The sequence below is a fragment of the Plecotus auritus genome, assembly GCF_963455305.1.
Source record: "Plecotus auritus genome assembly, chromosome: 8".
Classification (NCBI taxonomy): domain Eukaryota; kingdom Metazoa; phylum Chordata; class Mammalia; order Chiroptera; family Vespertilionidae; genus Plecotus; species Plecotus auritus.
Genome location: NC_137782.1, coordinates 131,993,182 through 132,020,175, shown reverse-complemented (window position 1 = coordinate 132,020,175; position 26,994 = coordinate 131,993,182). Strand labels below are relative to the sequence as shown.

At 40.5% G+C, this 26,994-nt stretch overlaps 1 protein-coding gene across 8 annotated transcripts in view; it reads left to right on the top strand.

Annotated features, from left to right (window-relative positions):
• The window catches only part of ANXA4 (annexin A4), a 70,797-nt gene extending 46,887 nt beyond the window's left edge, over positions 1-23,910 (top strand). For all 8 annotated transcript variants that reach the window (XM_080683859.1, XM_080683857.1, XM_080683858.1 and 5 more), the window contains 9 exons: positions 719-832; positions 1,962-2,052; positions 3,562-3,641; positions 5,476-5,532; positions 12,145-12,238; positions 14,818-14,913; positions 15,480-15,538; positions 16,686-16,808; positions 22,563-23,910. In XM_080683859.1, the coding sequence (XP_080539985.1) occupies positions 719-832; positions 1,962-2,052; positions 3,562-3,641; positions 5,476-5,532; positions 12,145-12,238; positions 14,818-14,913; positions 15,480-15,538; positions 16,686-16,808; positions 22,563-22,622 (774 nt within the window). In that variant the 3' untranslated portion in view covers positions 22,623-23,910. The remainder of the gene's footprint in view (positions 1-718; positions 833-1,961; positions 2,053-3,561; positions 3,642-5,475; positions 5,533-12,144; positions 12,239-14,817; positions 14,914-15,479; positions 15,539-16,685; positions 16,809-22,562) is intronic.
• The last annotated feature ends 3,084 nt before the right edge of the window (positions 23,911-26,994 follow it).

The window sequence follows — 26,994 nt, the reverse complement described above, 5'->3', positions numbered from 1 at the left end:
TGGGGCAGCAGGCACGCGGTACGGCTGGGCTCCGCACGCCTGCCTCCAGAGTCCCCCAGGGCCAGCCCGAGGTGCAGGCAAGCCTCAGATGTTGGCTTCCCAGCAGCCCAGGGCCGCCCGAGGCTCAGGTAACCAGGGCCGGCCAAGGCTTGCGCTGCCGGCAGTGACAGCAGCTGAGGTGTGATGGGGGCGTCGCCTTCCCCTGATTGCCGGGTCGCCTCCCACCCATGAGGGCTCCCGGACTGTGATGGGAGCAGGCCAGGCTGAGGGACCCCCCCTCCAGTGCATGAATTTTCATGCACCGGGCCTCTAGTTTTTTTATATTTTTCAAATTTCTGTGATGCCTGGCTTAATGGAAGACAGCTAGATTCTCATATCTGCCTCTTCATTGTTTGTTTGCTATTATGTGGTTTTGGTTGAAGTATATTAAGAAAACCTGGTCTGGTACAGATATGTAGTTGCAAAAGGGAGGAGTATCTTAATAGCCTTTTAACATACTTGTAGATTTGTTGATATATCAAGTAGTCTTTGGAAAACTCCATTCTACAATTGTGAGAGAAGGACAGTGAAGAGGCAGATAATGTCTTAGTGTTATTATGAAGATAGTTTTGGCCTTGCAGGTCCCCTGAACGGGTTGCGAAGACCCGGGGACCATACTTGGAGAGCGACTAGTTTGAGTTCCCTTAGCGGTTAAGCAAGCTTCTTTCTTGCGTTGCAGGACCTCATAGATGACTTGAAGTCGGAACTGACTGGCAAGTTTGAGCGTGTGATCGTGGGGATGATGACGCCCACCGTGCTGTACGATGTGGAGGAGCTGCGAAGGGCTATGAAGGTCTGTGCTTTTCTCCTCCCGTGCTCTCCATGCTGCTGGTGCAAATGCTGCGAGCTTTCTCAAGAAACCGTGACAAAGGCCCTCTGAGAGGCGGGAGGCTGAGGGCTAAGAGAAAGACTTTCCTTCATTGATGACAACGTGAAAACATTTTACACTATAGCGATTGTAATTTAAAAGTTGTTTTCCAGCCTGGCTGATGGGGCTTAATGGTTGAGCGTGGACCTATAAACCAGTAGGTCACGGTTTGATTCCTGGTCAGGGCACATGCCCGGGTTGTGGGCTGGATCCCCAGTGGGGGGCATGCAGGAGGCATCCAATCAATGATGCTCTCTCATCGTTGATGTTTCTATCTCTCTGAAATTTATATATATATATATATATATATATATATATATATATATATATATATGTATATATATATATATATATATATATACATATATTTTTTTTTAAGTTGTTTCCCAAAAGGTATGGAATTATTCTCTTTCCTGTGGCTCCATAGGGAGTGATTATGGTGCTTTGGGTGTAGCTCCAGAAGCTTTCTTGCCCTGTTAGCTACGTTTGAGACATGAAACTTTGCAACTGACACCTTGGGGGCCTCTGGGTCTGCTGCAGGCTCCAAACTGGCAGAAAAGCATTCTCAGCCTCCCTGGATGCCAAGCCACTGTGCTTTAGCCCAGAGCTCCGCTGATTTTTAATGACCAAGTTTAAACTTCAAATCCAAGTACTCTCCTCAACCATGTCAATAAATATTTAGTCTCATGGATGGTTCTTGAAAAACAAGGCTCTTGAAAAACAAGGACATAACAGCCTTTGCCAGAAGATTCTGCCTTTCAAGGGAAAGCACAGCCCGATCTAGGGAAGATTAAGCCCCTGGAGAGCAGAAACTGTGCCTAACATGGCCCAATAACCAACACAGACACATCCCATAAATGTTTGTTTTACTAACAGTGATCGCTGTAAATGCATTGGAATTTGAGCAGGACAATTAAAAATGAGAAAATCCTGTAGCTAGAACCCTGTGGGTAGTCTTTATTCTCTGCAGATTCCTGGTTATATTCCTTCTCTCTCTGGGACTTGACTTTGTAAACTGACTCATAAAGCCCACTCTTCTGGGTTTCCCGTGTAGGGGGCTGGCACGGATGAGGGCTGCCTGATTGAGATCCTGGCCTCCCGGACACCTGAGGAGATCCGGCGCATCAACCAGACCTACCAACTGCGTATGTAACATCCTCAGTGGCCCTGACTGAGGTTTCATTGTGATCTGAGACCTAGACTAGCAATGGAAGGTTACCCAGGGATCAGACTTTCTTCATAGAAACAACACGACGAGCGATTCTCATTTCTAAGCTCCATGTTAAGGCAGATCCCTGTCCAGACAAATGATTGTCTGTTGGCTTCCTATGACTTCTCAGGGGAATATGTTACTCTACGTAGGCTGCCCAGTTGCCTAAGGTACCTACTACCATCATTATTCTGAAAGCTGGAAAGTTGTTCCTTATTATCAGAGCTTCGAAGGTGCTTGTCCAAAAGTGATGGCACTAGTGAATCTAGGCATTCCAGGGAATGGCCTGGAGGGTCTGTCTCGCCCAACCCCTTACCTTCATTCAGACTGGACTGTATGTCTTCCAGCCATCTCAGGAAGATAGCCATTATTCCCTTCTTAAAAATCTCCAGAGGCTGGTACATATGAAGAGCCTTAAATGATGCCTGCCTTTTTGCCCTAAGGATATCATAAAGAATGCACAAAGGTTTAGATCTCATAGTGTTTATTCAGTATTTGTTATATTAGCTAAAAATGTCCAACGGTTTAGCAGATTAGCTAAATAAAATATGGTACACCCACACAGCAGACTATTATGTAGTCATCAAACGTATATTGTAGAATATTATTAAGTTACATTAAATAGTATGGTATATGGATAAGTGAAAACTACAAATCATAAAATAGTATGGCATGATCCCATCTTTTCAATAGAAGGAAAAATAATATGGGTATGTGGGGTAAAAATAAGGCACCAAATGTTATCAATAATTATTTTGGGGTGATTAGATTATGGTGAGGTGGTGGTGTTGTTGTTGTTTTTTAATCCCCCACCCTCCCCTGCATTTTACTTATTTGCTTTTTTCCTAAGTTTTCTGTAGTAAATATGTACTACTTTGGTAAAGAGAAAACAAAAAAAATAATGGTTTTTTGGTAAGTATTTAGAGAAGGCTGTTCTAACCTTGGGAGTTTGGTTCTATACTGGATGCCCATGTCTTCTCCCCCTGAGAATGGCAGCTAGAGGGCTGTAAGGGCTGGAGCTTAACTGAGCGACATGGCAGAAAAGGCACACGCTAGAATTGGGGCTTGACAACCCCCAGTGTGATCCCAAACGTGGTTCTGAAACTCCACTCTATTTGTTTTTCAATCGTTACTCTTCTCTCCGTCACTGAGAACTATGTTTAGACAGCCCCCTCAATAGTAGGAACAGTGAGGATTGCAGCCCAGCCTTCTCCACCTCCGATTTAAGGAACAAGAACATCTTGTTTCCACTATAATGACAAGCTGAAATTATGGTGACCATTTTACCAGAGTTGTTTTTGAGAAACTATGCATAAAGTGAAAAACCTCATGAGGAGCTGCTTCGGTAAACGGGCTGTTCCAGGAGGGGAGAGAAGGCTCTTGAGTGTGGCACAGTGCTGAAAAGGGCTCTATCTTGATGTGGCCAATCTTACTTTCTTGCTAGAATACGGGAGGAGCCTTGAAGATGACATTCGCTCTGACACGTCCTTCATGTTCCAGCGGGTCCTGGTGTCTCTGTCCGCTGTGAGTGGCGCTCTCTGCTGGCTGTTTCTGATAGGGGTTGGGTTTATTGGTATGCTCACTCTATTCCCGTTTCCAGGCTGTCTCATCCTTTCAACTTCCCAAATGTGAACATTCTTAGGCCTCTGTGGTGTTTTATCTTCTCTCCTTTAGAAACTCTGACTAGGCATGTACATCCATTTGTTCTAATTCATATGTACAAGTACCTAATATCAGCCTGGTCTCCTTATGACTTAAGGCATTGAGAGTTAAGAGGCAGTTCCTGGGCTTTAGGAGTATCCTATATAATCCTATATAATAAAAGGATAATATGCAATTGTCCCCTCGACCGGAAGTTCAACCAGGGGGCAGAGCCAGCCAGCCAACCACCCATGGCCCCGCAGCCCGCCCGTCCCAGACCGATCGGAGTGGGCCAGCCAGACCCAACCTGTGCACGAATTTGTGCACCGGGCTTCTAGTATTGTCATAAGGGAATATATCAGGCACACAGTTGCTATAAAGGCTTGAAGCATAAGTTTCTAAGAAGACACACAGTAAAAGGAAGGTTCAAGGAGAATTTTGGCTGCAGAAACAAACAAAAGCCTTCACGGCAGAGGTGCAGGTTCAGAGAGGACTTGGAGTCTTGCTAGGATGTCAAGAAGCAGAGGTGTGCTTGGTACATTCCAGGCAGGAAGAAAGCAAGAAGAAGGCAAGGAGGCAGGAAACATGGGGTGTGATCTGGGAACAACAGACTGAGCAGCCAGGCTGGCAATTCCATTAGCGAGATGGAAGGATGAACTGGGATTCTACATTGGGAAGAGTTACACTTTCGTTGGAGAGCAGTAGGGAGCCACTGAAGGGCTGGGAGCAGTAGAATGATGTGATTAGAACTGCATTTTTACAAGAGTAATGTAATAGTCGTGGGTAAGATTAATTGTAATGGCAATGAATTGGAGGCTGGAAGACCAGGTAGAAAGTCGCCTCAATATTCTATATGGGAAATAAAGCAGGATAGGGCTAGTGTGGGAACAGGGGTGCCAGAAAAGAGATGATACACAAGATATTTCACATGACTTCCCAATTACATCTTTATCCCTGACCTCCTTCCTAAGTGTAAAATTCATTTCTCACTGCTTTTTAGAGGTTTCCTTATAGATATTCTGCCATCACCTCAAATTGGTCCTCCTAAACTAAACTCATTTTGCCTCCACATTAGTTCTTCTTCCTGACTTGTCTTTTTTTGTTAATATTGTTGCTGTTCAAAGCAAAACCCTGGAAATCATTGCCAACTCCCATCTTGCTCTGCCTCTGATATTTACTTAGTAATGCAGCTGACATTTCTTACTTCTTACCCATTCCCCCCCATTTCCTCCTTATTTACCACTAGAGGCCCAGGGCAACCAACGAATTCGTGCACGGATGGAGGCCAGCCGGCTCAGCCCCAATCAGGGCAGATTGGGGCCGGGCCTGTCGGGCAGAGGAGATGGCGGGAGGTTGGCCTGCTGGCCCGCGTTCCAAAGGCTTGAATCCGCTGGAAAGAGGCAGGACTGGGGGCGGAGGGAGGTAGTAGTGGAGTGAGCAGGCAGCAGGCAGCACTCATTCCCCTTCCCTTTCTAATGTTGCAGAGTTGGTGCAGCCGGGGCTCCCCCTCTGGTAATGTTCTCTAGGCTCTGATCAGAGCCATAGGAAAAACGCAGGCACCCTCAGAGGACGTGTGTTCTTTCTCCCCAGGCTGGAAGTGTGACCCCTTGTGGCATTCTGCCTCGTTACCATGTCATTGGGTTCCCAGACATTCTGTCTTCTCCACATCTTCGTGACTACTCTCTCATTCTCTTTGGTTTGTTTTTCTCATCCTCAGGGTGGCAGGGATGAAAGCAATTTCCTGGATGATGATCTCATGAGGCAGGATGCCCAGGTGAGTAGAACTGCAGCTTCTTTCTTCTCTTTTGCCAGTAAGACAGTCCTTAATTGGTGAACCCCCTCTTATATTTCAGTGTATATTGGTCTGGCTGGGATATGTTAAGAAAAATAATCCTCACCGATAATATAGAAGAGCGGAAGTTTCTTTCAGAAACACCTGGGGCTTAGGGGTGGCATGAGGCATCATTATATAAGCACCCCTGGATTCTAGATTTCTTGACATTGGGGCCATGGTGTGGTCACCCCAGAGAACCATGGAGTGTCTTCCGAATCACTTGGAGGTGAAGGGACCTGCCTTTGTTTTGTTTACCTTGCATTTTTATTTCCCCAAAGAGAATCTTGATACGATCTGTGTGAAACAGCTTGGCACAGTGTGTACCCTGTTGGGTAAAATCAATATCAAACCCAAACAGGCAGTTGCTTCTTTGGTACTCAGCCCACTAGTGGCTGCCCTGGCACCTACCCTTGGTCTATTTACTATGGCCAGATAACACTAATAATAATAGCTAATAAAAAGTGGGTCTTTTACCAGGTGCCAAACACTGTTTTAGCTCTTGATATGGTGTATGTCATTGAATCCTTGTAGTATTCGTATGAAGTAAGTATTGTTACCCCTATTTTGTGGAAATGGAGACTCAGAGAAGTCAACTTCCTTGCTCAAGTTCATACAGATAAATGGCAGAACTGGGACTTGAACCTAGGCAGTTCTAGAGAAGGACTAGTCTCATTCAGTATGTGATGTATGAACCACTATGGATTCTGCAGGCAACAAGAACCTGTTGCTGTCACTAGAAGAGAGAGGGGTATGTGTGTCATAGACAGGTAGCATGCTGAGGACTCAGGGAGGCCTAGGCCACATAGGAGACACAGGAAATTGCCTTCAATCCAGAAGTTTTGAGGAAGGAGAAGGTATGAAACTCCTGAATGCTTTTGTGAATGTGAACTACCTCAAGGAGAGCATTTGGGGGCATGCTGGAAGGAACCTCCAGAGCCCAGGTGAATCCCAAATTAAATGAAGAGTTAGTGAGCAATTTATTCCTAAAACATTATATTCATTATCAAATTCTTTGTGGGTTTGCTAAGTGCCAAGCATTGTGTTAACTACTGTACATGTTTTCCTTCGACAAATCTGGGCAGATATTATTACATCTGCCTTAAAGATTTAGGAAACTGATGCAGATATTTCAGTAACTAGTCCAAGATCACAAGGTTGGTGAATTGGGCTGTTTGAATCCAGGTCTGTCTAATTTTTTTAAAACCATGCAGTTCAACAAACAAATATTTTTGGGCTCTTCAAAGAGCACTGTTCTCCTTGGAGGTGGTCATGTGGAAGGTGCTTCGAAACAGGTTTGGGCTGGGGAAGTTGGAGAGACGGAGTAGAACTTAGAGTAGAGTTTTTCTGGATCTTCCATGTCTTAACAAGAAGCAAGGAATTTAAGAATAACCCCAATCAAGGTTTCAGATCTTCCAGGATAAGACAGTAGAAAAACCTTGTCAACCTTTGCTCTTTAATTTGCATCAGCAGCAAGGGTATCATTGGCAGACTTTGGTTATTATAGCTGGATTTTGATGTAGGAAAGTAAATGCCTTTGAGATGAGGAGAATGATCAGGGCAGGTGGAATATGGTAGTAATTATTTATAAAAGATAGAAATTTTACTATGTAGAGGCTATTATCTAACCAGTTCAATCTCCTCTGTTCTTGAGATGAAACCAGCACAAAATGGAAATAATAGGTAGTGTTCAGAATTCCTACTTTAAAAAGAAGTTCATGGTATATTAAAAATGCCCTTCAGAGCTTTTGCTAGAAGATGGCACAGATTTGATTCCCTTGTTCTGGGGCGGCGGCGGGGAGGACCAGGAAATACAAAAATAGGGAAAACTGCTTCAGCACTGGAAACGATGGAGGAGGGCCATTAAAATGCCAGATGGGCAGCAAACCTGGGCCAAGGATACAGGAGGGCCACCCTGACCCAGAAAAGAGGCTCAGCTTTCTCTGGCTGGGAGCAGGCCTCATGAAAACAGGAAGAAACTCCTCAGAGAAGACTTGTGCTGTGTCTCGGCTGCCCTCAGTGGACTAGCTGTAAGGGCTCCTGCTTGAAATTCATCCAAATGACAAGTGAGGAGCTCCTAGAAGAGTCCACTCAACCTTGTTCGGGGGCAGGTGTGTGTGTGTGTGTGTGTGTGTGTGTGTGTGTGTGTGTGTGTGTGTGCGTGCGCGCGGGGGCGGGAGGGAGGGTTGGTGGGGATCAGGTCTGGATAGACTGCTCATCATTTAAGAATGAAAGAGCTTGAAAATCAACAGATTCTCACCTCAAACGCTATGTGGCCTATAAAACTGAGGCATGAAGGGAACCGAATAGGGTCGCGGTGTGAGAAAGATGTCAGATTGCTTTGGGCCCTAAAATAACTGAGACAAAACATGGGTTATAATTAAGTGAGAACTTTACATAAAGATGCAGTGAGGAAATAACAGATGAAGAGGAGCTGGAGGAAGGGCAAGCAGAGCTTCTTTTAAAAGGGGAGCTAGATGAGTTGAGGAGAAATGTTCTTAGATAAAACAGGAAAAACCAGAGTTTTAAAGTTCATCAGAAGCAGGAATGATTTAAAATGATATTGCTGAAAATGGAATTATTGTTGTGGAAAGCTATACAGAAAAAAAAAATCTCCAGAATTCAGAAGAAAAGGATGAAGCAATTAGAGAAAAGGAGGAATGTAGAGGGGAAATGATGGCGATTAGAATTGTGACAAAAAGGATGTGGAAAACTTTGTAGTGATACGTACTTAAAGGTATAATAAAGGAAAAAATAAATTAAGGAATGTGGCCTTGGTATAAAAATGGTGAGAACCCAAGGGATGATTAGAAAGTGTAAGAGAAGAACCAAGCCTATGTGAGACTAGACCAGCCTTGGGCAAACTACGGCCCACGGGCGGATCCGGCTGTTCTATCCGGTTCTCTTGCTCTCCCCTCCGCTCCTTTACTTTGAATTTATATTAGTTCACACAAACACTCCATCCATGCTTTTGTTCCGGCCCTCCGGTCCAGTTTAAGAACCCATTGTGGCCCTCGAGTCAAAAAGTTTGCCCACCCCTGTACTAGACAGTTAGCATTCTAAATCAGTGAGGAAAACAGAGCACTTAGTGGAGTTGGAACAGCTGACGAACCATTTGGGAAAGAAAAAAGTTAGATGCCAGCTTTCACCTCACATCATAATGAATTCCAAACCGATTAAATTTTTAATGTAAATAAATGAGATCAGAAAGGTACTATAATGAAATGTTAAATATGTTTTAATCTGGAGCTGGGAAAGGATGTTATGTGGCTGACACACAAGACAAACCATAAAGGAAAGTGACTGGTAGTTTGGCTACATTAAAAAACAACAATGCTACCCTAACCAGTTTGGCTCAGTGGGTAGAGCGTCAGACTGCGGAGTCAAGAGTCCCAAGTTTGATTCCGGTCAAGGGCATGTACCTTGGTTGTGGGCACATACCCAGTAGGGAGTGTGCAGGAGGCAGCTGATTGATGCTTCTCTCTCATTGATGTTTCTAACTCTCTATCCCTCTCCCTTCCTCTCTGTAAAAAATCAATAAAATATATTAAAAACAAAAACAAAAACAAAAAACAACAACAATGCCCTAGTTGGTTTGGCTCCGTGGATAGAGCATCGGCCTGTGAACTAAAGGGTCCCAGGTTCGATTCTGGTCAAGGGGACATGCCCAGGTTTCAGACTCGATCCCTAGTTAGGGGGCGTGCAGGAGGCAGCCAGTCAATAATTCTCTCTCATCAATGATGTTTCTCTCTCTCTCTCCCTCTTCCTTCCTCTCTGAAATCAATAAAAAAATATTTTTTAAAACAACACCATACAAATTTTTCAGATAATACCAGAAACAAAATTCAAAGACAAATGATAGAATGGGAAAAGTTTCACCTTATGTATAATAAGCTTAGCATATAAAGAGGTTTTATAAATAATATAGTTAACTATGTTATTGATAAATCAAAACTACTATTGTGTTACTAGAGCATAAGAATGCTCTAGTTTTTAAATAAATGGACAATAGACTTTTATTGAATTTATTGGGGTGACTTTGGTTAATAAAATTATATAGTTTTCAGGTGTAGGGGCAATGGACTTTCACAGGCAACTCAATTAAAAATAGAAATGGCAAATACACAAAAAATGTTCAATCTCACTAGGTATTAAAAAGATTTTAACACAAAAAATACAATTTCCACCCATTATTTAAAAGGTTACTCTTTTCAAGGTCATTTTTATGGTATTTTACAAAAGTATCATTCTGTGACAGATTGTAAATTTTTCTTCTTTAAAAATATATTTTATTGATTTTTTACAGAGAGGAAGGGAGAGGGATAGAGAGTTAGAAACATCCATCAGCTGCCTCCTGCACACCTCCTACTGGGGATGTGCCCGCAACCTAGGTACATGCCCTTCACCGGAATTGAACCTGGGACCTTTCAGTCCACAGGCCGACGCTCTAGCCACTGAGCCAAACCAGTTAGGGTGTAAATTGTTTCTTTATCCACATGTTCTAGTTACTATTGCTGCTTAACAAACCACCTCAAACTTAGAGACATAAACACAATCACCATTTTATTATCCCCATGGATTCTGTGGGTCAGGAATTCAGACAAGTCACTGCAGAGCGGACTGTCTCTGCCTGATCGTGTCTGAGGTCTTAGCTGGGAAGAACTGAACAGCCGGACGTGACTCAAATGGCTGGGGTGGGAGGCTCATGTGGTCGGGGCTGCGATGACTCATCTGGGGCTGTCGAGGGGTTCTCCCATATGTGGCCTCTTCAGGTGTCTTGGGCTTCCTTCCCTAAGTGTGGTGGCTGGGTTTCGAAAGGAAGATTTCAAAAGCCAGCATCACACATTGCAGAAAGAGAATCAGAGCTGCCCGACTTTTTCTGACCTAGCCTCGGAAATCAGTGTCACTTCCACCATACTTTTTAAAGTTTATTTTTCATTGTTGACTGTATTACAGATGTTCCCTATTTACCCCCTCCATCCAGTTGATTGAATAGTCAAGTCTGCTCAAATTAAAATTTGAAAAACACTGAATTAGATGAACACTTTATGTCCTCCCAACTTTAAAATTTCACGATTCTGTGAATTGGCACTAAAGCAATTAGGGAATTAGAGAAAGAAGGGAAGACATAGATGAGTTAGGTGGAGATAAGCCCAATGAATGACAAAATGTGTCAATTAAGGGCATTTTGAAAAAATTAACAAGCCAGCTATTCATTATAAATGAACAGTAGGGTTTTAAAACATTTTTTTAAATAAAATACACATAACATACTAGTAAAATTTACCATCTTAACCATGTTAAGTGTACATTCAGTAGTGTTAACTCTATGCACATTTGCAACCAATCTCCAGAACTTTTCATCTTGCTAAACTGAAACTGTATACCCATTAAACTCATTTTCCCCACTCCTCAGCCACTCACCATTCTACTTTGTGTTTCTATGAGTTTGACTACTCTAGAAACTTCATATATAAGTGAAATCATATAATATTTGTCTTTTTATGACTGGCTTATTTCACTTAGCATAATGTCCTCAACATTCATCCATGTTGTAGCACATGTCATAATTTCTTTTTAAGGATACATAGTATTCCATTGTATGCATGTATCACATTTCATATATCCATTCTCAATGGACATTTGAGTTGCTTCTACCTTTTGGCTATTGTGAATAACGCTACTATGAACATGAGTATACAAATATCTTCTTAAGATCCGATTCTTTTGGATATATCCTCAGTATTGTATTGCTGGTCATACAGTAATTCTATTTTTTATTTTTTGAAGAACGGCCATACTGTTTTCTCATTTTACATCCCCACCAACAATGCACAAGGATTCCAATTTCTCCACAACTTTGTCGACACTTATTTTTTTTTAATAGCAGCCATCCTAATAGCTGTGAGGTGATTTGAACAGTAGTGTCGATTTACCAATAGCATAGTTAAAGCAATAGAATCCATTTCTTATATTCCCACCTGCTCGGAATGTAAGTAGTTACTGATGGGTCTTGGTTTTACTGTGAGACCTTGGTAGCCCCAAGCAAATCACAACTCATTTTAGAGCAGTGTTGTCCGATAGAACTTTCTGCAATGTGTGAAATGTGCCACCTCTGCACTATGATGAGCAGACACTAGCCACATGTGGCCACTGAGCACTTGACATGTGGCTGGGAGGCCGAGGAGTTGAATTTTATTTTTTATTTAATTTGAATTAATTAAAATTTAAATAGCTACATGTGGTTAGTGGCTACTGTAGGGGACCACCCAAATCTAGAGCATGCCTTTTAGCTCTTAAGATAGAACCATGTCGTCTGCATGTAGGGAGCTGCTAGTGACCGCCCTGACTCTTGTGAGATGTTATAGGGTCCTGTTAGTTATATACCTAAGGAAAAATCCCGAGTCATTACCACTCACCACCAATACCTCTTCTACTCCCATCACCAGCAAAATCAAACTAAGCCAGCTCAGCTCTTTAAAGTTCTGGAAATATGTGGATGTGTGCTGGCACCTTCTCTGTGGTGTTTTAAACTTGGGCTTTATTTGGCTTCAGGACCTGTATGAGGCTGGAGAGAAGAAATGGGGGACAGACGAGGTGAAATTTCTAACTGTTCTCTGTTCCCGGAATCGAAATCATCTGTTGCATGGTAAGGCACTGGCTTCATCCTCCAAAGAACCTGTTTGAAAGCTAGTGAAAACTATGTTGCCCATAATTAATGGATAACCTTTTCTCCTTTATTTGCTGCAAACACTGATTGTCCTGAACTGTCTTACATGTCTTACCTTGGAAATGTGTGAGTGTAATTATGTGCAGGAGGGCCAATTTCTGAAAGAAAATGATGAATAATTCACAGAAGTTTGACATTCCTGTTTATAGTAAACTGACCTTCATAGTCAACCCTTCTTCTAGAGCAGCTCTATTTAAATTGCGTTACGTAAGAAAAAATCGTCAGTCAGCGAGCAAGAAAATAGAAATAAATGTTGTTTGGCATTTATTCCTATTTAACATCCAGGTTGTAAAACTAACAGAAGTGATCTCTTTGGGGGAGTATATGTTCCGTCAGATGAACAGTGGATAATTTAAATTTTATTTCCTCAGTGGAATGTTTCTAATTTGCTTCTGATAATGCTAGTCTACATAATGTGCTTTTAACTTCTTTGGGGAAAAGATACCAAACAATTGTAGAATATTTGTTGTCAGGTTTATTTTATTCTTGTAAACAGCAATAAGGGTTTAATAAGATATTTCATTTTTTTATAAGCTCTTTAAGTCTTTATGCTATGTCATAATTTTATAAACCCACCGTGGCCTTATAATCACAATTTACAAAACTTGTGGGAAATTTGAGAATGAGTTTGCAAAATTGAAAACAAAGTAATTGAAAATTACAACACACTTGGAAGTTGAAATGATTTCAGATGTTCCACAGGGACGAGAAATAGGTGATTACTCCTGTTAATAAGTGTCATGGACTATGTAACACACCAGATGCACCACCTTCTGAGGGCTCCGGGGTCCTTTGCCTTTCCTTGCCTGATTACTAATAACACAAATCTCCCCCTGGTGGTACTTTCCAAAAACTGCAGGTCCTCAGAAGTCGATTTCATGCAAATACATTTGTAACAAATTTCACTTCCAGGCACAAGTCAATAGTTGGGCAGTTATAAAAGAATCTGTTTGTAAGCCACTGGAAGAAAATATTTTAAGCATTATTTGAATAAAGAAAACTTTATATGTTTCTTACCAACCAACAATAATAGTAAGAATTCATAACTAAGGTTTTGTTCATTCTCCAACTTCTAGGTGTTAGTGCTAAGCATATTATAAGCATTGTTTGTTGCAACCTCCCAATGGAACAGCTATCATTTTTTCCATTTTACAGTGGAAAAGACTGAGGTTTAGAAAATGTGTCAATTAGATTTTTTTATTCCAAGCAATATACACTGATTCCAACTTAAGATTAAAAAAAAAAAAGGAAATAATACAGAATGGGACAAGAGGGAAAATGGAGACTATTGGTGGCTCATTGAATTGAAGGGAGAGCTGAACGACTCCAGGAAGAACAGAAATTAAAGCAGATCTGGAGGGTCTCACTAGAAGGGAGTCATGGATTTTATTTTAAGGCAGTTCCCCAAAGTCTGGTCTTCATGGAAAATGCTGATTCTTGAACCCCTACTTCAGACTGGCTGACTTAGAACAACCTCTGAGAGTGACCCTCAGGAAGTTTAACAGGTTTTCCAAGTGGTTCTTTTGTTCTCTGAACGTGCTTTTGGCCGTCCCCAGGATCTATGTACTCAATTTAAATATCCCAGGAGGGTAAGACTGGTTGGTGCTGGTTGGGTGAACTGCTCACCACTTTGGTAGAGCTTATGGTGTATGTCGAGGGACAGGGGTGTCCTTGGATTGACAGCCTAGTGAGAATCACACTATTGGGAGGCCAGCACCCCAAAGAAGGTGATGCTAAGATGATAAACAAAACTGATAGCCACTCTAAGAAGGCAGCAAGAGAGGAAGATACATTCATCACATTTAAAAACACTTGACAAAAAAAAGTGAAAAAATGTCATTATGTTAAAATCTATTAAAAGATGCAACCGCCCTGACCGGTTTGGCTCAGTGGATAGAGCGTCGGCCTGCGGACTGAAGGGTCCCAGGTTCGATTCCGGTCAAGGGCATGTACCTTGGTTGCGGGCACATCCCCTGTAGGAGGTGTGCAAGAGGCAGCTGATCGATGTTTCTCTCCCATCGATGTTTCTAACTCTCCATCCCTCTTCCTTCCTCTCTGTAACAAATCAATAAAATATATTAAAAAAAAAAAAAAAAAGATGCAACCAATTTTGAAGAGGTTGGATTGCTCTAGTTTTGATGAGCTAAAAGGAGGATAGATAGGTGATTGCCAAGGCCAAAATTATAAAAAGACACATTCATCTTATTACGGAAACAATGAGAAAAGAAAGCAGATCTCTCTGAAGGTTATCTCCATTTGATGCGTGAGAAAACGGGGTCTCATATAAGGGAACAGACTTGCCTGATATCCTCCTCTCCTCAGGCTCATTCCCCTTACCACATGCCTCCTGGGTTTCACCCGCATTGCTAATTAGTTTCTTCCTGAAATATGCCAAAGAATAGTGTGATCTTGTTAAAAGATGCTCATTCTCTTCATAAATGTTAATTTCCTCTCTTCTTTTTTTATTATTTGTAATTCCATTTTGTTATTGTTTGTAGTATTTGATGAATACAAAAGGATATCACAGAAGGATATCGAACAGAGTATTAAATCTGAAACATCTGGTAGCTTTGAAGATGCACTGCTGGCCATAGGTAAGCTTGGCAAGGGTTGGGGTGGAGAAACAAATGTTTATAGACTTTGCTATCAGTTTGTAGTCATGGGATGTAGAAATTTTTTTCAGGGATAAAAAAAATTGTTTAAATCACTCATGCTGTGATCCACAATTTTAAACAAGAACTATTATATACAAACCTGATTTTTATTGTACCATATGGCTTTATATGTTTTATATCCTCTGTGGCTTTATATTTAAGGGTATGGGAAAGATAATCCTATACTAGCTGCAACTTTTAAGTCTGTGAATGGTTAAAATAACTTCATATGGTAGAGATGTAATCATTTTTAAACTATATGCTGCCTTTTGCTTTAATGGCCTTTATTAATTAATTCTCCAGGAACTTGACAATAAATTGAGTGCTTTCCATCTGTGAAAGTGCTTTCAGCATAGCCTGTCTTCATAAAACATTGCTTGGCTACAATTTTTCTGACGAAGAGATACTACTTCATAGTTTCTAGAAACAGAAGGAACAACTGTCACGTTTTCTCATAGGTTTTATCTGTAATCTTTTCATTTCTTTTTTTTTTAATCTCTTAACAGTAAAGTGCATGAGGAACAAATCTGCATATTTTGCTGAAAGGCTTTATAAATCTATGAAGGTAAAGGCTTCTTTTTAAGCATCTGAATGGCTCTGACATGTCTTGTGTCCAAATGAGACAAAATCAATCTAATATATTCAGTTTAATTGATCAAATACTTCACTGAGTGCCTGCTAATAATACTACTAGGTAATATTTATTGAGTACTCATAATGTGTGATCATTCTGCCTAATACACACACTCTCTCTCTCTCTCTCTCTCTCCATATATATATATATATATATATATATATATATATATATGTAGGGTGTCCCCAAAATGTATATGCATACTTTGAATAATCATAAAGACAGTGCTTATTAAAATACATTTCATTTTCAAAATTGAGCTATCAGCTGTTAAAGTGTGTATACATTTTTTGGGGGACACCATGTAGATTAGTTTTATTCCCATAACAGCTTTATGGGCTATGTACAATTATCAACCCCCATTTTACAGATGAGAAAACTGAGGGATAGAGTGGATATGCAATTTGCCCGGGGTCCTCATTGAAGAAGTAATGGAGTTGGGATGCACACACTGGCAGTTTGGCTTTAGAACTCAAGCTCCTAACCATGCATTGTACTCTGTGCCAGTACCTTTGCTGGGAACCAGGGACGGTGCAGGAAAGATGAAAATGTAGTCCTTGCTCTCAAAGAACTTCTAGCCTTGAGGGGAAGGCAGGTATGTGCAAAACACCAATAAGAGCAAAATAGAATGCAATACAGTAGTTGAGTATCAAAACATTATAGGAACACAAAGGATAGAGTATTTTTTTTCACACATTTGGTTTTTTTTTTAGAAGGTGTAGATCAGAAAAGAATATATAAAGAAATTGTTAAGTTTAAGCAGGACCTTAAAGGAAATTTTACATTGGAAGATATTACATGGAGAAAGGATAGGGAGGAAAGGATGCTATGGGCTGGGTGGGTGGGAAGGAATCATTGCAAGTGAAGCTTGTAGGCTGGAGAACACAGGGTATGTCTAGTGTCAGAACAGAGGATTGGAAAGGTAAGTTGGTGAGGAGAGGTATTCCGCACGCCCCTTAGGTGGTGGCATAAAGGACATCGTCAGGAGAGTCGGGCACAATCTTGCCCTGACTGACTGAAGAGCACTGTCTGGAACCATCCAGACCTTGATAGGGTGGGATCTTGTTTTCTTCCCTAGGGCTTGGGCACCGATGATGACACCCTTATCAGAGTGATGGTTTCTCGGGCGGAGATTGATATGTTGGACATCCGGGCACACTTCAAGAGGCTCTATGGAAAGTCTCTGTACTCCTTCATCAAGGTAGGGAATCTTGCCCTGGCCCCGGGGGAGGCTCTGATGAAAGGATGGGGTTCTAACCTAGGTATTTAGACACTTCTTATCCTCTTGTTGGCAGATATCATTCCCTTTAAAGGTGCTACTCTAATTCAGAAATTTCCAGTCTCTCTCCTTTCACACAGATGTTTCAGTCTCTGCCAGGTTAGAAACTGGAAATGTTTGCATTGTAAATATACTAATTATTTCATGTTGATCCCAGACACAGAAAGATTATATTTTAATGAATACTTTAAGAGCCACAATTTCCCTGTCTACCTGCTTACAATGAAAGATAAGCAACTAAACCAGGCCTCCAGAATCCGATCCAGGGCCAGCTGAGGTCTGCTGGGAATATAGGAAAGTGTGTTCGCCATCTTGGATTGCTGTTCTTTTCCTGGCACTAGACTTCTAGGCAGGCTAACATGGCATGGGCGTGATGAGAAATGAGTCACATCCCTAAAAACCCCTCATTATTTGGGTTTTGCTTCTGGAGGAAAATTATGAGGCCATAAATATGAAGCCAAGATCCATTTCCCTAGAAGCTGGTGTTGCCTGCACAACAAATTCAAATCTGATATCTGTGAATTAAATATTCTGAATCCTACTGAGAGCTTGGAGAGGTATAACTATGAGGTGATTTGAGCTCCAGATTTCATGGTAGTACTATTTATTCAGGAACTTGCTTCTATTTCTATCTGGCCTATGAGGCAACTTTATTTTGCAGAGCCGATATATAGCTAGTTGTAAATAAAATACTTTAAAGATTCATAGATGACCATAAATGAAGTTATGGGAAAATATATTTATAACATATAAAATAGGGTTAATATCCCTGTATTAAGAGCTGCTATAAATCACTAAGGAAAAAAAAAGAGAAAACCCCAAAACAAACCTGGGAAAGGATATTAAATATGCACTCATGAAAGATAAAACACAAATGGCCAATTTATAAAAAATACTTAATCTCATGAATATTCAATGAGTTGAAAAGAAAAACAAATCACTTTTCACCTAATATATCTTCACAAAATTTGGAGAGTTCATAACCAACATTGGGAGGGGTTGGGGTAAACTCACCATCTCTTAAGGAAGGACAATAAAACTGGTCTAACCTTTCTGCAGGCAATTTGGCAATATCTGTTTGAAAGATGAACTCTACCTCTTGCTTAGCCATTATATGTTTAGGAATTTCTTTAGAAAAAATAAAATGAAAGCCCCTTAATCCACAGAATGGGAGAAAATATTTGCAAATCGTATCTGATAAATTAGGTTTATTATCCAGAATATATAAAGAACTACAACTCAATAACAAAAAAGACAACCCATTTTAGACATTTATCCAAGGAAGTTATACAAATGACAAATAAGCACATGAAAAGATGGTCAATAATATTAATCATTAGGAAATGCAAATCAAAACCATAATGAAATACCACTTCATACTTAGTAGGATGACTATAATTTTTTTAAAAAAAGGAAAATAATAAATGTTGGTGAGAATATGGAGAAACTGGAACCTTGTGCATTGCTAGTGGGATTGTAGAATGGTACAGCCACTGTGGAAGAGAGTTTGGTGCTTCCTCAAAAAGTTAGACATAGAATTACCATACGACCCAGCAATTCCATGCCAGGTATATACTCAAAAGAAAGGAAACGGGCATTCAAACAGGTATTTGTATGCCAACGCAAACATTATTCACAATAGCCAAAAGGTGGAAACAAGCTAAGTGACCATCAACAGGTGAATGGATAATCAAAATGTGATATATAGACATAGATATAGATATATAGATATAGATATAGACATAGATATACTAGTAGATATAGATAGATATAAAGAATGAAGTTTCTGAAACATGGATGAACCTTGAAAACATGCTAAGTGAAATAAACCAGACACAAAAGGGCAAATACTATATGATATCACTTACATGATATATACAGAATATGTAAATTTATACAGACAGAAAGTGGATTAGAGGCTACCAGGGACTGAGGGAAGGGGGAAAATGGTGAGTTACTGCTTCTTGGTGACAGTTTCTGTTTGGGATGATGCAAGGGTTTTGGAAATAGCAATGAGGGTTGCACAACATTGTGAATGTAAATAGTGCCACTGAATTATACACATAAAAAGGGCTAAAATGGCAACTTTTGTTATATATCTATTTTACCACATTTTAAAAAATCTATGACAGAATCTGAATAAAATTGTTTCATAAAATGTTAAAAAATACACTAAATATTATATTTTCATTGTAGCATTACTTATATTTTTTATATTATTTATATTTGAATAAATGATATAGCATACATTTTTGTTTCATTTTATTTTTGGTTAATCCTCACCCAAGGATATTTTTCCATTGATTTTTAGAGAGAGTAGAAGGGAGGGGGAGAGACAGAGATAGAGACACACTGATGTGAGAGAAACACATCAACTGGTTGCCTCCTGTACACACCCTGACCGGGGCTGGGGATTGAGCCTGCAACTAAGATACGTGCCTTTGACCGGAATCGAACCCGGGACCCTTCAAGTCTGTGAGCTGACGCTCCATCTACTGAGTCAGACAAGCCAGGATGACATACTTTTATAGTGTATAATGTATTATATATTCTCATTTAAGTCACCCAATGGGACTTATAATTTGGGATGTTCCAAATTATGGAACATCCATACAATGTAATACTATACAGACACTAAAATGATGGGGTACAAAAATATAGGGGGTGCAAAAGTAGGTTTACAGTTGTAAGTAGGCGAAACAGAGTTTAATCTTGTTTTATTACTTATTAATTATTATATTTTCCATATAAACAAATGTAAACCTACTTTTGCCCTATCCTGTATTGATTGGCCTGAGGAAACATCACTATAAATAAATTTATATTACATGTTTATATATATATATGTATGTGCGTGTGTGTGTGTATACATACACACAACACTGTATAAGACTAAAAATAAGGAATACATTGCCCATTCAATAACAATTTTCAGAAAGGGCATAATAGAAATATAAAATATATAAATAATAAAAAATGACAGAAATAAATTAAAAATGTAAGTCATAATAAAAATAAGTAAACTCTCAGGTAAGTAAAAATGTAAAATCCAACTCCATGGTATTTATAAGAAAAAACTACAATATAGTGACATGTAAGAAGCTTATAAAAAGACCAGGGAAAAGAACATTTGACAAACATGAAAAAGAAAGTAGGGTTATACTGTAAGTAAAAAAAGAATTTAAGGAGAAAAAAAATTAATAGGAGAAAGTGGATCACTTTATATTGATAAAGGCAGTGATTCACAACAAAAATTAAATTCTTATGAAACTTTAGGTGCCAAATAGAATTGCATTCAAGTATACAAATAAGACATTCGAGGCTCCAAAATAAGACATTGATGAAAATACTGTGTGAGGGAGACTTTAACATACCCTTATTCTTTGGCAGATCAATGAGGCAAAGTATAAACAAGAATATATTAATATATTTTAACAGATGTAAGTTAAAATTTGAACCCTATAAACACAGATTCCATCTTTTTTTAGTGCCCATGAAGCACTAGCAAAAACTGATCTATTAATTAGCCCATAAAAATTTCTATGTAGAAATTATAGCACCTTCATGTAGGCTATTTTGCAACCTTATCAAAAGGCTTAAGAAAATACATGATTATTAATTCAGTAATTCCCATTTTTTGACAATTTATCCTGAGTAAATCATCAAGGAAATGCAAAAAAAATTTAACTATGATATACTTATTGCAGCAGTATTTGTAATACTGCAAAATTAGAAACAATATAAATACCCAACAATGGGGGGAAGATCAAATAAATTATTTTACCTATGTACAGTGGAATTCTCTGTAGTCATTAATTAATGATGCTGTAGAAGAATATTTAATGAATTAAAATAGGGAAATATTCAGGCTATATTAAGTGAAAAATCAGAATACAAAATACTTCAGTCCCATCATATAGGAATCTATATGCATAAGAAAAAGTCTGGAAGGATATGCACAAACCAAAATGTTAAGAATAGTAATATCTAGATGGTGGAATTATGGATAATTTTTATGTTCTTTTATGTCTTCACTAGAGGCCCGGTGCACGAAATTCGTGCATGGGGGTGTGTGTTCCTCAACCCAGCCTGCACCCTCTCCAATCTGGGACCCCTCAAGGGATGTCCGACTGCACCAAAATTGGGCTTAAATGGGCAGTCGGACATCCCTCTCACAATCCAGGACTGCTGGCTCCCAACTGCTCGCCTGCCTGCCAGCCTGATCACCCCCTAACCACTCCCCTGCCAGCCTGATTGATGCCTAACTGCTCCCCTGCCAGCCTGTTTGCCCCTAACTGCCCTCCCCTGCAGGCCTGGTCACCCCTAACTGCCCTCCCCTGCAGGTCTGGTCACCCCTAACTGCCCTCCCCTGCAGGCCTGGTCCCCCCCAACTGCCCTCCCCTGCAGGCCTTGTCCCCCCCAACTGCTCTCCCCTGCAGGCCTGGGTCCCCCCAACTGCCCTCCCCTGCAGGCCTTGTCCCCCCCAACTGCTCTCCCCTGCAGGCCTGGGTCCCCCCAATTGCCCTCCCCTGCAGGCCTGGTCACCCCTAACTGCCCTCCCCTGCAGGCCTGGTCCCCCCCCCCCCAACTGCTCTCCCCTGCAGGCCTGGGTCCCTCCCAACTGCCTTTCCCTGCAGGCTTGGTCACCCCTAACTGCCCTCCCCTGCAGGCTTGATCACCCACAACTGCCCTCCCTTGCAGGCCTGGTCCCTCCCAACTGCCCTCCCTTGCTGGCCATCTTGTGGTGACCATCTTGTGTCCACATGGAGGCAGAATCTTTGACCACATGGGGGCAGCCATCTTATGTGTTGGAGTGATGGTCAATCTGCATATTACTCTTTTATTAGATAGGATAGAGGCCTGGTGCATGGGTGGGGGCCAGCTGGTTTGCCCTGAAAGGTGTCCCGGATCAGGGTGGGGGTTCCCTTGGGGCATGGGGCCTGTGGTGGTTTGCAGGCCAGCCACGCCCCCTGGCAACCCAAGCGGAGGCCCTAGTATCTGGAGTTTATTTATCTTCTACAATTGAAACTTTGTAGCCTGGAGCGGAGCCAAGCCTTCTGCTTGCTACCGGGCAGCAGCAATTTCTATTGGGATGTATGTATTTTCTATAATTGAAACTTTGTAGCCTTAAGCGGAGGCCTGGGCCGGCCAGGGTGTGCGGAAAGCTTGGCTTCCTCCATCGCCGGGGGCAACCCTAGCCTCCTGCTCTTTCCAGCTCCGTGGCTGCCGCCATTTCTGTTTGGGTTTATGTATCTTCTATCATTGAAACTTTGTAGCCTTGAGTGGAGGCCTAGGCCGGCAAGGGCAGGCGGAAAGCGTGGCTTCCTCCATTGCCGAGGAAACCCAAGCCTCCCTCCTGCTCTCTGTGGCTGTAGCTTGGTTTGGTTTATTTGCATATTCGCTCCTGATTGGCTGGTGGGCGTGGCTGGTGGGCGTGGCTGGTGGGTGTAGCGGAGTGATGGTTAATTTGCATATTACTCTTTTATTAGATAGGATTTTCTTCACCGAACAGTAATATTACAAATATTACTTTTGTAATAAACAATAACAAATGTTATTTTTAAAACTCTAAGAAAAATCCAGACAAGCTTTACAAAGTTAACCTAGAGACTTCGAGCTGTATATTCCATTTTAGAACTCATTTATCTGATTTTAACTTTGCTTCCCTCTCTTCAGGGTGACACATCTGGAGACTACAGGAAGGTTCTGCTTATTCTCTGTGGAGGAGATGATTAAACTGAAATCCTGGAAAGATAAGAGGATTCCCAAAACCTTGATATTTTTTAACTTCATTTTTCTACACTGCTATTAGCATTATCTCAGAACACTTATTTCCAAATTAAAACACCTACGTTTGCCTCCTAGGATATAGACTGTGTTATTATTCATCTGTAATTATAACTCATGATGCTTGAAAGCTGTACTTGTATTTCAAAGCTTATAAAACTTAAAAGCAGATTTAAAATTAGAAATAATAGTGTGCTCCATGTTTTTAACATATCTCTTCCTCATTTGTGTTTCACAGGAATTGGGTTATATTAAATTATTTTGTGTTTTCTTTTTGGTGAAAATCTATAAAAGTGGAAGACTGGAACCTTGTGCATTGCTAGTGGGATTGTAGAATGGTGCAGCCACTATGGAATAAAATCACTTTTCTTTCCTAATTCTATTTTTAAAGTGGCTAGTAATTTCTTAATTTGAAATTGTGAGCTTCTAGTTAGTAAGAATATCTGTCCAATTTCCTGTTTCACATAGTCATAGTTTGAAAGCACCCACAAATGTTCTTTGTTTAGGTTTTGTTTATAGCATTAGTTGATCTTTACTATGTTTGTTGTGAAATACTTCCTCCATCACATCTTATGTTAAGATCACTTATTCTCTCCAATTTGAAGTATACCAAAATCACCAAGTTGTCTGAACAAATTAAATTCTAATTATGGTTATACAGATCATATATGTCTGGTTACCAAACATAAATGTTGGACATTCCACAATATTTTTGTTAATGTCTTAAGCCAGTTTGAAGATGAATGTAATGCTCTGAATTTTACTTAAAATATTTTGTGCTAAAAATAATTTTTTAAGTCATTTTGGATTTTGTCAATTTGTACTCATTTACATTTGCACTGTGCCTTTTAACTCTAGAATTATTTTGATTAAAAAGTTCAGTTTGTATACATCATGGAAAAATAATTTGAATAAAACATGGTGTCTTTAAGATGAGGTATACTCTTTATCTGACTTTACCACTTGTGAATTTTTTCATCCTGAAACCCGAAAGGTATTTTCGAAGGACTTGTGTTACTCAGTTTCTATTAAGAACTACAACATTGGGGGGAGAAAACAACATAATTAGTCTTATGTACTGGTACACCTATTGCTGTAAAACTAATGTTCACATATACCAAACGGTATTCTTACTTAATGACATAAAATAATGTATTTAATTTATTCTCTGAAAATGAGTGATGCTCTCCATTCTAAGTGGAATACTTATCTATAATAATAAAAGTGTAATATCTATAATAATAAAAGCATAATATGCTAATTAAGCTGGATGACCTTCCAGATGAAGCAGGGTCTGCAGCCGTGGGACTGAGGCAGCAGCCGAGGCTGCGAGGGAGGGATCCAGGCAGCCACCGGGCTGCGAAGGCCTACTCTTGAGTGAATTTCGTGCATCAGGCCTCTAGTATTAAATAAAAATATTTATCTTCGTTGTTCATTCTATACAATTTGTATTTTGACAGGTGAAATATCAGGGTTTGTTTTTCAATTTGTTTCTACTTGCTTATTATACTAGTAAGTGCTCAAGCAATTGGTAAAAGCGATTTACATGAATACTTAGTAATTCTAGTTAAATATAGGAAATAGTTCTGCTGCTCTGCTACCTACGCAGAAGAGCATGAAATTTCCAAATAATTTTATTTGATTTTAGAAGCATTACACTTTTTTTGGTAGTTTTACCTTTAAATTGTATATGACTTAGCCAGAATTTTAAAACATTGTATTTGTTGACTAGAAGTTTTCTAGAGGGCAGGATAAAGCCACCCTAGAGGAATGTTTGTTATCCTATATTATAAAAGCATAGTATGCAAATTGTCCCCTTGACCAGTTGTCCGCGAGTTTGACCAGGGGACGGGGCCGGCCCAGGGAAGGGAGGGAGTACCCGGCCAGCAGCTGGCAGCCGCTAGGGACCCTACCAGTGCACGAATTTCATGCACTGGGCCTCTAGTATTCACTAAGTCTGATGTAATACTATAATTATGAAGTTACTTCATTTTCCTCTCCCACTATTCATTTATATTTACTTATTGGGCCCAATTCTTCTGTCTTTAGATGAAAATTCCAATAGAGGATAGAGTTACAACGTTTTTGGTGACTCTTAGATTATAAAAAGTCCTACTGTGCAGTCCCTTAAAGTCATGAAACAATCATTTCAGTAATTAACATGCCCAGTCAAAATTCCAAACTTGATTTTAATTGAAGCTTCTTCCCTCATTCAGCTCTGGCCTATTGATGGCTTTGGGGGAGGGTCATGGTAGGCCGCTCTTTGTCTACCTAGGCTTCCTTCCATACTCTACCCCTTAGCCCCCAATCTAGCCAGGGATGTAGTAGTGTTGCCAGTGGAAATCGTGTTCTTTCACAGGATCTCAAGTAAAGCTTTTCATGGACCCATACATGGGAGATTGTGGTGTGGCAAGATTTATTTGGGTGGAAACAGATGGCTGCCCCTCCAATGTCCCGTCTCCATCCATCCGCCATGAGGAAAAGTCCAATCTTATCTTCATTAAGGGCAATACAAAGGCCACTGTCCAGAGTTTCTGTGTAAAATTTAGTCCTTTGGAGCCCTCTGAATCTGTTGTGGGCCCCAGTTGGCTACTAGACGAGACAGAGAGAGAGAGAGAGAGAGAGAGAGAGAGAGAGAGAGAGAGAGAGAGAGAGAATGAGAATCTATCTTCTTTGTTCCCCTGGGATTATGGGGTTATAGTATCTCAGGCTTGTAAAAGACTAGGACCACCTTTTTCAAAATAACTAGTCAATTTCCCAAGCTTTCCAAACTGCACTGGGCCCACCTTGCAACCAATCTAGTACTTTATTTCCCCAGGCTATGGTCAAGCACCTCCCCCTGTGCCTTTCTGACTTCCCTTGTGCATGTGCTTAAGTTCCTCTTCATTGTTCTATCCCTTCTCCCAGTGTTCTATGGGGAACAGACAGGTGCTTTCCTGGGGATGCTGTGACTTCCAGGCAAAGCAAGCAGGCTCACACTCCCCAGTTGATTATACTTAATATCTGATTCCCTTTGCCTCCTGCCTTTATTAATAACTAGCTAACTACCTCCACTAACATTACCTGACTGTGCTCTGGTGTTGATGGTCAAGCTGTGTGCTGTTGGCAGATGTTTAAAACTGATTCTTGTGGGCATTCTCTTGGGTTCTTTATCAACCCCATCATCAGGGAATTACTCATCTTCGGTTCCTTTGGCAAAGCAAATGAAATTCTTGTTTTTCAGCCTTTAAGAATTTGATGATAACTTCAGGTTCTCTGTGCTGCACGGCTTGTCCTTCCATCCAGGCTTCTTGCACAGGCTCTAAGATGATCCCATGCTGGATGTCTTGTGGTGGCCCACACCTGTTTCATGGCAAACACTTGCATATCCTTTGTGCTGACAAATTCTGGGCATGCAGGCTGACCCCCATTCAGCCATCATTCTCCTTTCCTACCCCCTACCCCCAAACTGCCCCAGCCAACCTTTCTCAATTGAGATTTCTCAGGGTAAGACACCTGGGGCCCCCAAACTACATATACTACTGCTGATGGGAGTATAAATTGGTGAGATCATTTCAGAAGCAATTTAACAGTTGAAGTTGAAAGTTCCTAGTAAATTCACTTCTGGGGATTCTACTTTGTGAATCTCTTGCACATGGTGTTCATTACTGCTCTATTAAGAGCATTAAAGTAGAAAAACCTAACTCCTTCAGTAAGGGAAAAAAATAAATTATCGGTTAGTCACACAATGAGCAGTGAACATCAACTAGAGATTTGTCAGTTGGATAAGTCTCAAAAGTATAATTTTGAGAGAGGAGAAAGGTGTAGAATGATAGGTATAGTATAATTCCATTTAATTACATGTCTAAATGTGCAAAAGAAAGTATATTGGTAATGTGTGTGTATATACTGTATATATGTGTGTATATGTGAACATGCATGGGAATAATGATATACACCATTATCAAGATAGTGGTCACTATAAGTGAAGGAGACAGACTGAGATGGAGGGGGAGTGTCTACCTTTCTGCATTCTATATAAAAGAATGAACCAAAGCAAGTATAATAAATTTAAGTCTTTATTAAAATTTGTTGTTATCGTTATGGTGGGTCCACAACTTATTACTAATTATCTTATTACTCTGAATAATTCATTATAAATATTTTATTTAAAAAGTAGCCAGAGGGAGTCAGGGAGTGAGAGTTGTCCAGAGCAAGGCTGCATACTCTAAGCAGACACCTGTAGCTTTTACTCAGACACCTGTAAATTTTGCTCCGGCCTCCAGAAGGCATTTTAAACCCTGACTGTCCCAGCACAGACCCCACTGCCCCTGCGTGGAAA